Source organism: Xiphophorus couchianus, chromosome 12 (assembly GCF_001444195.1).
Source record: "Xiphophorus couchianus chromosome 12, X_couchianus-1.0, whole genome shotgun sequence".
Classification (NCBI taxonomy): domain Eukaryota; kingdom Metazoa; phylum Chordata; class Actinopteri; order Cyprinodontiformes; family Poeciliidae; genus Xiphophorus; species Xiphophorus couchianus.
In genome coordinates, this window is record NC_040239.1 from 7062532 (window position 1) to 7073253 (window position 10722).

Genomic DNA, 10722 nt, shown 5'->3' on the forward strand with positions numbered 1-10722 from the left:
TAAATATTGTCATTTTTGTCCTTAACATACCAACATTTCCACTTAACTCTATATTTTTGCCTGTCTGAAAATGTAATTTCTAAATATTAAACGATTCTTAACTTGATCACTTACTCAGTACTTGAGTACACCTTTTTACAAAATACTTTTTTTACTCTTACTTAATTTCTTGGATGGTTACTTTTTACTTGAGTAAATATATATTGAGTGCCACTCTTAATTGTTTATACTGTTTCCACCTCTGCCTATAATACATCTTATAATAATTTTTAATCCATAGTACCTACTGCGACGGAATGTTGCTAAACATGATTTTGTTGTGTAGAAATTAAGATAAACAGTGAGCAAAGTTTTACTACTGCATTAGAAAAATTGCAAATGAAGGTTAAATCCTCCCCCGATTTGTGACTTGATGTCTCTTTTAGTGTCACGTTTTAATGCATAAAGATAACTGAACATCATGAGATGGTTTTCAAAATTTGGGCATTAAACTGTGTCTTCTTCTTCTTCTTCTTAAATTTCGCCATACATAAGCTGTTAGCAAACAGCAAAAGTGTGACTTATCGCCATCTTCTGAATTGGAATGTGAACGAAACTATTGACTAAAAAGTACTGATTTTATAAGAAACTGAAAAAACCCGCCTTACTTAAAATATTAGAATTTAAGCAAGTGTCAGAACTGTGTTTCATTAAACAGTTAAAAAAAAAGGGAGGCATGTCTGCCCCGGAAGTGGTAGAGGAAATTTCTATTTTGATCCGGGTTGATTTCCGGTCAAAGACGAGCAGGATGGCGACTCACATGTCGAGGTGCAGGACTTGGTGTCGGCTTCAGAGGTAACCGGTCCACACTTTCTCACAGTTCACACTTTATAGGTGAGGCATTTAGGCAAAGAGGTGTAAAAATCACGCGCTTCACTCTCACGTGCAGGTTTTGGCTCCTAAAGATTAGCCTGCAGTTAGCATCGAGCGTTAGCCTTCTCTTACATCAGTTTGTTTGCGTCAGAAAACAGTAGGATCAATACTTTACAGTGATTTCTAAAGCTTATAAGGATATCTATTGGTTTTATGTGATATTAGACTTTATTTATCAACAGCTGCATATTTATGTAATGTTTTGTTCCTGAGTTTGAAGCTGCCCTATGGGTTGGATGTTCTCACTAAATAAATAATTTTATTTTTTATTATCTGTAGAGAGATAGACATGTTTTGTTGTTACTAAAACAGCGAAACATCCCAGAAGTGAATGGGAGCAATTGTTAGCCCAGTGCTTTCATACGTTCCTCATTTCCAGTGTTCATTTATAGTCTGGAAAAGGATGAAATTTGAGTTTATCATCTGGAGGAATATACTATATTTTAAAGCAGCTGCAGTAAAATCTGTCGGTCAAAACAGAGAGTGGCGTTAACAAATGACAGAGGATGACAAGTAGCATTACCAAGGCTTTATAAACATGAATATGGATCGTTGTTTTTATCCCGATTCCTATTTTAGATATCAACTTCCAAACTGAATTGTTTACATGCGTTTGTACTAAATGATGCCCAGATTGACTATTCCTTCTAGATTTCTAATTTGTTTGACTAAACAATGACCAACTCTGAGTGTCTTTACGTCTGTAATACAGATTGGCTTTATATTTACAGCATTTGTAAGACTAGATTCTCTGCTGTCATTAGTGTGTTCCAGCTACTAGATGGAATAATCTTCCAGTTTATAATTTCTTAAGGCGTTTTTGCCCAAGATATTTCCACCCTAAAGCTATTTCTATTTATTAATTATTAATAATTATTCCAATTATTATATTTAAATGCTAATTTTTAAAGACACCAAACTCTCAACCTTCCACTATCTCTGACTCCTTCTACATTATTGTTGTTAAAGGTTTGGAATTGCAGCCTACAGAAAGTACAGCACAGGTGGAGGATATCCCAATGTCTCCCTCTCTTCGCCGCTGCCTGGCATCCCAAAGGCAGTGTTCGCATCCGTGGACGGTCAGGAAAAATACGAGACCAAGATCACCACTCTAGAAAACGGCCTCAAAGTTGCTTCTCAAAACAAGTTTGGTCAATTCTGCACGGTTGGAAGTAAGTTGCATTTTCTAAATCTGAATGTTAAACATAGAGACTTTTATCCTCTCTGTAGCAGTATTTCCGTTAACCAACAAAACGACGCTTATTAAAAGCTCTGAAAAGAAATTCACTGTAAAATCGATGACTACATTTCCCCCAAAACGCCGCTTAAGTAGCCGCCAGGTAAAAGGGTTTGTCGCTGCATCGCCTGAATAAAATGCCTCCTCTCTTTGCTGAATTATGAATATAATCCCATGTAACTGTTTTCATCCATTGCTGCCATGATTTTTAATGATTTATTTTGTGAACAAGCTTATTCATATCTGATTGCATTTTAATTGTGAAATTGTGTTGGGTTTTTTTGACTGAATTTAGCTGAATTCAGACAGAGATTTGGGCACATATGTATTGCACCACAAATCTGGAACAAACTTCCAGAAAACTGCAAAACAGCTGAAACACCAAGTTATTTTAAATCTAGACTAAAAAGCCATCTGTCAAGAGTTGCATTTATTGTATAAATACACCACCAAATTTGATGTATTTATGATTTAAAAAAATGTTTTTATGATTTAAAGCACTTTGAACTGCCTTGCTAATGAAATGTGCTACACAAACATACTTGATTGATTGATTAATGAAAATGAAGCTAGAGTCTATTTGATAAAGGTTTTTTTTCCCTAATATTTTTCTTTTATTTTTAGTTTTAATAAATTCTGGATCGAGACATGAAGCAAAATATCCAAGTGGAATTGGGCACTTCTTAGAAAAACTCGCCTTTTCTGTAAGTAAGCAAAAATAAAACAAAGCAGAAAAGTTAAATTGTTCTCAGGCTGCTAAATAATGTTTCTTTTAGTCCACAGCTCAGTATGGGAGTAAAGATGAAATCCTTCTCACACTGGAAAAACACGGGGGCATTTGTGACTGCCAAACATCGAGGTATCTACCCAGAGTTCTCTCTCATCATCACAAACTGGAAAGTTTTTGTGTCTCCAGAACCAGAACCAAATATGCAGAAGCTTCTATTCTCCACAAATCTGGAACAAACTCCCAGAAAATTGTAAAACAGCTGAAACTCTTGTGAATTATATGATCCTGGAGAGGTGGTACGCTCCCCAGTTTGGGTCAGTTCTGCTCATTTTTATCACTGTTCACAACTAAAACCAGCAACAGGATGTAAAAGAAAATACCAGAAAGGCAATATGGATAAAATCACTTGGACTTTCTGCTTCCATCCTTATCCATAACCCTGAATGGCTAAAAATATAATTAATTATCTTTCCAAATAATTATCTTTTCTGTCTATAGTTTGTTTAGAGTTGCTTTTTTACCACAATCAACAAAACACTAGATAACATTTTGATGTGTAAATGACGACACTTGGATAAATTTAAAAATGTTTGATTTTTGTGTTTTTATCATGTAAAGCACTTTGAACTGCCTTGTTGCTGAAATGTGCTGTACAAATAAAACTTGATTGATTGATTTGATATTATTTTCACATATTATTTTCAATCTTGTCACTCAGAGACACTACCATGTACGCCGTATCTGCAGAGGTCAAAGGTCTGGACACTGTGGTCAGTCTGCTATCTGACGCCGTTCTTCAGCCTCGCCTGCTCGGTACGTTCGTTTTTATCCACAGAGGAGAACCGTTGCTTTTAAATAAACAGTTAGGTTTTTTGTTTCTGTGCAGAAGAAGAGGTCGAGATGATCAAAATGGCCGTTCGCTTTGAGTTGGAAGATTTGAACATGAGGCCGGACCCCGAGCCGCTGCTAACGGAGATGATCCACGCTGTGAGTGACAACTCTGTGACCTTTATTGATCTGTTTCAGCTGAACGGCCACCAGGAGTTTCAACAGAACTGTGGGTTGATCAGGTTAATAATGTTTTAGTGCTTTTTGTTTAATTTGTGCTTTAAATTCTAAAAGAAGAGAATAGAAAATGTATTTTATTGTCACAGCATCAAATTAATTTAGGTAAGGGAGCATGGAAATTCACACACACACACAAAAAACCATATAAATTATGATAAAATACTGAGCAATAGGGGCAAATTTACAACCTAGGGAAAAATACTGTACAGCCATTAAAAATAACCCAGATTCAAACAAGAAATGTGCAGCTGAGTAGGATAATTTAGAGAATGTATAAAATATGCATAAAAGTATATTTGTTATCTAAACTTCCTACTATTTCATACTTCCTTTCCTCCTAATATCCTTTCTAGGCATCCATTCATCTTTCTATCCTTTTGTCTTTCCTTCCTATTCCACCATCCTTCTTTTCTTCATTACTATTCATTCTTTTTTTTTTCATTCTTTTTTCCTTGTCACCCATCTATCCACTCTAGCTAGCTTAAGCTGAAAAAGCTAGCTACTTTTGCTAGCTAAACCTGGCTAGCAACAGTGGCTAGCATAGAAGAATGGCTAGCTAACTCTTAATTTGAATTGGTGAAACCTGCAGGAACCCTGGTAAGGCTCCTGCTGTCTGTCCCATAATAAAGGGAAACTAATTTAACCTTTGTTCGTTTCCAGGCTGCGTATCGCGGGAACACCGTCGGCCTTCCTCGATTCTGTCCTGCAGAGAATGTGGACAAGATAGACAAGGCGGTTCTTCACAGCTATCTGCGTAACTACTACTGCCCGGAGCGCATGGTGCTGGCCGGCGTGGGCATCGAGCACGAGCAGCTAGTCGACTGCGCGCGAAAGCATCTGCTGGACGTGAAGCCCGTGTGGGGAGCGAGTTTAGCCACCAATGTGGATCTCTCTGTAGCGCAGTACACAGGCGGCATCGTAAAGGTAAACATCCGAATGTATAACTTAAAATTGACCTGTTTTGTAAAATGAATTTTTTTTTAGCTTTGCTTCTTGTTATGTTATCCCTTCATTTTTAAACAAACCAGGAGTGTTGCTTTGATTCTTTCATGAATGTTTGAGAAATCCTTTACTCTCCATGGAAACCGTTTAGCTGTGCAATAACGCCATTATTTGTTGTTTCTGTTGTATTAATTTTGGATATTTAAAATATCTTCCAGTTCCAGAGTCAAATGTCCATTAGAATTGAAGTTTATTGATCTTTGAAAATTTGTTCTTGCATTATTATGCCATTTCCATTATAATACTGGAAAATGGTCTCAAAACAACATTATTATTGTTTACCGCAATAACATTTGGGACAGTTTATCTTTCGGCAAAATTTTTTGTTTTAGCCGGCCTACAAGCCATTTTTTGACAATTAGTTAACGTTTTTTTGGTGACTGGAAAATGAGCCTTTTCAAAACCTTCTTGATTGTTAAGTCGCATTCGATGGGGACTGCACTGTTACCTAGCAACCGAAGCAGTTTTACAGCTGTATGCAGTGCACTGTACAATGGCTACTGGAAAAGACGGATGTTTTGTTGTTGACTTACCAACCAGAAACCACTCACTGGATTCTTGTTAAATGTGCAGGAGGATCCACTTCTGCTTTTCAAATGTGTACGGTGATATAATTACTGATCAGTTATCAGCCATTTTCACATGTGAGTGTAAATTTTGAGTTGGGGGGTCGTGGCCAGCAGCAGCTTATTTGGATTTAAAGTGACAAGAGGCTCTAAAGCAACTCATGACACTAAAATCTATTTATCTAAGAATGATTTTGTGCAAAAATGTAACGAACATTGTTCGAATATCTAATAGGTCACCAGTGATGGGATAGTTACTTTGAAAAAGTAACTTTAATCGGATTACTGATTACTCCTTGAAAAAGTAACTCACTTAGATTACTGACTACTTGATTTGGAAAGTAACTAAGTTACATTAAAAGTAACTTTTTTAGTTACTTTCAGCAGCTGCTAACAACAACGCTGTGAAAATTACATTGATCTTTGCCAATACTTAATTGTAAGCTATTTTATAATGGTAACATCAACAATGTGTCTCCACTTATAAGGTTGAACTGAAGGGGAGATTTTTTAATGGTTACAAAAAACCATTAGTAAACATTAGTAAAAAAAAACGTTAGTAATTTGTGCATGTTTTGTGCGGTCCAGTATTGTCTGGAAAACTAAGAAGGATTTTAACCACCCTGCCCCCCATATTATAATAATATAATTATAATATTATAATTATAATGGCGTTTAGTTGCACAACTTTACAGACTCGTTCATTGGTGGCCGTTTTCACGTTTATTGCGCTGTTCATATTAGTCTCGATGTTTCCAATGTTCTGCATAGCTCGACGTAATTTACAGGTAATATATTAACTTGACATTAACAAAGACACAGCGGGACGGATCATCCGGGAAATGATGGACAGGGAGAGCCTGACTAAAACTAACTGGAGGTCAGACACATTCTGGGGTTTATGTCTGCTTATTTCCAAGCCCAAATGAGCAACTTCACGTTCAAAAACGAGCCCAAAAAGCGCAACCCGCGACTCATTAAATTTGCTAGCGAAAAAAACAAAAAATCTCAAAGCCGCTTATAATAATTGGACTTGGCGACAGAAACTCAAAGTAGTTCCTGTTTTTCTACCAACAATATGCGCATCTCCCTCCATTGTTTACATTTCTGTCGTTGCTGATACTGTTGCATAAAAATGGCGACCACTCGACAAGACGCGTAGAGGAAATAAAATTAAATTCCAAAGGAAAATAGTAACGCAAAATGATTTTGATAAGTAACTGTAGTCTGACTACTGGATATGAAATAGCAACGTGTTAGATTACTCGTTACTGAAAAAAGTGGTACAGTGTAGATCACTGTAGGTCACCTTGAATCTCATGTTTTGTGGTGGATGATGATTTTCCTTTCTAATTTGTCAGATGGAGAAGGACATGTCTGACGTGAGTCTCGGTCCGACGCCGATCCCAGAACTCACCCACATCATGATCGGCTTGGAGAGCTGCTCCTTCCTGGTTGGTGTTCGCAGCACATTCCTGACTCTCAGCCTCCTGGTTCATGGAGACTAAAATAATTCCCTCCACAGGAGGAGGATTTCATCCCGTTCGCTGTGTTGAACATGATGATGGGAGGAGGCGGCTCCTTCTCAGCAGGAGGGCCTGGGAAAGGCATGTTCACTCGTTTGTACCTGAACGTTCTCAACAGGTGAGAACCTCAAACACTCAGGCTAAAATCCTCGGCTTTCTTGTTACATTTAACTTAATTGTCTTCTGCAGGCATCACTGGATGTACAACGCCACTTCCTACCATCACAGCTACGAGGACAGTGGGCTGCTCTGCATCCATGCGAGCGCAGATCCCAGACAGGTTCGTATCGCAGCTTCAGGTTAAAAAAAACAACAAAAACTCCAGTACAGGGTTCGTACGGGTGTTTGAAATCCTTGAATATGAAATAAAAAATAAGTTCATACTGCTACCCACTCCTTTGAATCTGTAAATATACTGTTGGTCTTTTGTTTTAAATGTATTTTCTTTGTGTAACTTTGTTCTTTTGTTACAGTACGTTCAATATAGTCAAACTCGAAATACTTGAAATGTAATTTCAAGGTTTGGAAATGGTTTGATTTCTGTGCTTCATATTCAAACTGCACAGTTTGGTAATAGAGTACTACAATCTAACGTTTGATTAAAAGCTTAAACTTTTATTACTTTATTAAACTGAAATTATTTATAGTTGAAACTAAATGTTTACTTATCCCTAATAAAAATACATTTTTTGCTCATTCTCTTAAGTTAAATGAGAACAAACTTTTCTTTTATTAAGTTAGTTTGAATTTTCAAAAATATTTATATTTGCTAAATGCCAGAAAATTTAGTAAATAAACATTTTATTGCCTAAAATTCAACAATAGCAATAGCTTAGTGAACACTTGATCATTTGTAGCAAAGCTGAAAAATCCTTCTACTGTCAGCAAGTTTCTGTTATCAATACTGCTGGTTTTATTTTTGTAATTAACCGATTAATAATTGATAGATGCAAATCTTTCAGTGTCACAATTTTAGGGTAACAATTTGATTCATTATTTTTTTCTCTATTCAAACGGTTTTTCAGATTCTGATTAAATTGTTACTGACAAAAAAGACAAACAGAATATTTATTTAATGTATCAATTTCCATCAGCTTACATTATTGGCTGTTCAAATTACTCAGAATATCATACAAAGAGTTAAATAGACTAAAATCAAATTTGGAGCATTTTGGATTTATTCAGAATAGCCAGAACTAGAAATTAATATTTTCTATACAATCTTTTTTTTCTCTGCACCTCTGATATTTAAATAATAAAAGGTCTTTAATAGGAGATTTTTTTTTTTAAATCTTAAATGCAAGATGTATATATTTTTGTTCAGTTTTTGCTTAATATCTTCTGAGTGTTGTTCATTTAGAAGTCGACCTTTTTACAGTCTGTCTGACAAATTAATTACTAAATTAGCTGACGGTTATTTTAGTAATCGATTAATCACGATTAATTGTTTAAACCCTCTGGTCAGTGGGGCTAAATGTTGCTGAATGTTGCTCTCCAGGTGCGGGAAATGGTGGAAATTATAACCAGAGAGTTCATCCAGATGGGCGGCAGCGCAGGAGAGGTAGGAATCCTGACAAACTGGCTTCCATTTGACCGTAAGTGAAAAACAAAGCCTTCGCTTTTCATCCAGATGGAGTTGGAGCGAGCCAAGACTCAGCTGAAGTCCATGTTGATGATGAATCTGGAGTCCCGGCCCGTTATCTTTGAAGATGTCGGGCGCCAGGTTCTGTCTACAGGAAAGAGAAAGCTGCCTCACGAGCTCTGTGACCTCATAAGTGAGTTGTTTTTTTTATTTTAGCAAATGCGCACAAATATTCCTTCCCCTGGGTTGGAGTTTATCGTATCATTCATTGTGAAAATGTCTTATAAGGATTTTGATTTTGATTATGTTAAAAAAAAAAAACATCCGCTCTTTGTTCAACAAATACAGAGAAACAATAAAAAAAAACAATAAGCGAGCTAAGAGACTAATATTTCCATTTCAGGTTGTATATAATACAGTGTGTTAGTGCGGGCCAATTTCAGAATATTGTGATGAAATCCTATGTCCATATCGCCCAGCCTTACTACTTCATAGCTGCTATTTAAATTAATTTGCAGGCAGCGTGACAGCCAGCGACATAAAGAGAGTGACCACCAAGATGCTGCGGAGTAAACCTGCAGTGGCGGCTCTGGGAGATCTGACGGAGCTACCGACGTACGAACACATCCAGGCGGCGCTGTCCAGCAAAGATGGCCGCCTGCCTCGCATCTACCGCCTCTTTCGATAAGACGCCGCCGCTGCTGCGTAACCCTGACGGGACGATTACTTTATCGTTTCCTCTCAAACAGAACTCGGCACCGCTCAGTCTGGGAGAGGACCGAACGTTTTTAAAGAAACTCTTTCTGCTGCGCTCAGCTGGGGAATCTGTATTTATTGTCCCGGAAGCCACAAATTACCAGGAGTTTGGTTTTAAAGGGACGGTTTTTCCTCCAAAAAACAAAATAATTATGTTGCTTGTTAGTTTATGGATAATTCAGAAGACCCGGTTTCTAAATTGCTACTGTAAAAATTATAATGTTCTTGCCCAAGGTGGAAATGATACGTTCTGTTAATGCTGCCTGAAATAATTAACTTCAGATATGCAGGTTTTGACTCCACAGGATTAAATACTTCCCTAGCTGAACGTCTTTAAAAGAAGCAAATGTTCTTTCTGTACACTAGATTATGGACAGCTATGACATGCATTTTATCCCAGGAAATTACAGTTGTTTGTAATAAAGATTTGGAGAATGAGGTTGTAAGATAAGATGGACTTTAGACAAAATTGGGTAGATTTTAGTTATTGTCCAGCGAACTAATTCAATAGAACCTCAGCTAAGATGTTTCTGTATTGGAGATAAGTAAAGATCTTATCTAACTTCATCTAATTACCATATTTATTAACTTCATCTCCCCATCTATGCACATTTGAAACACCAACATAAAAAAGTTTAATAGAGGTGGGTCTAAGTGTTATTACTGATGTAGCTTTAATAAAATGTTTCAGTCCAGAACATATAAACAATTTTTTTCACATTTCTCGAATGTGAAAAAAAAAGTTAATTATTGGAAAGTCTATTTTTGACAAATATCCAGAAAATTTTACAGATGCAAACTTTTCTGGCTGGATCTGTAAAAAAATATCTTCCTGATCTGTTTTCTACCAAACAGCCACAAACACCTAAGATGTTATAAATACTAATCGATTTGCATCAATTGATCCATCACGGAACTCCTATTGTACTTTTCCGTTAATCAAGAAATTAGAAAACAATGAAACACTAGTTGCTGTGGTAACCGCTAAGGAGTAGAGGCCTAGGCAAACAGGAATAAAGATAAGAATTTGAGCCTCAAACAAATAATGTGCAAAAATTGTAGCTTATACCATAAATACAGTTTTTTTTAATGATTTTGGGATCATGGAAATTCATGGAGAATTCTGCATTTTTGTTTTCCAATAATGCAGGATTGTGAGTTTGACAATACTGCCATAATAAAATACAGACGAGAAGCAATTACTTCAAATCAACTTAAGTTCCATATTTAAAGAAAATAAAAATATTGATGCACAATAATCTACGTTTCCTTTACAAATGTGCACAAAACTTTAATATTCTGATAATGCATAAAAACATAATTTTGTGGTTGACGTATTTCCA

The 10722-nt window shown here is 36.4% G+C and overlaps 1 protein-coding gene across 1 annotated transcript; it reads left to right on the forward strand.

The window, feature by feature from the left end:
* The first annotated feature begins 691 nt into the window (after positions 1-691).
* Positions 692-9946, forward strand: pmpca (peptidase, mitochondrial processing subunit alpha). The gene is made up of 13 exons (XM_028034392.1): positions 692-834; positions 1882-2084; positions 2774-2853; positions 2926-3008; positions 3598-3692; positions 3766-3866; positions 4608-4871; positions 6877-6969; positions 7041-7159; positions 7231-7321; positions 8540-8602; positions 8672-8816; positions 9142-9946. The coding sequence occupies exons 1-13, from the start codon at positions 716-718 to the stop codon at positions 9309-9311; spliced, it is 1626 nt and encodes a 541-aa protein (XP_027890193.1). The 5' UTR covers positions 692-715; the 3' UTR covers positions 9312-9946.
* The last annotated feature ends 776 nt before the right edge of the window (positions 9947-10722 follow it).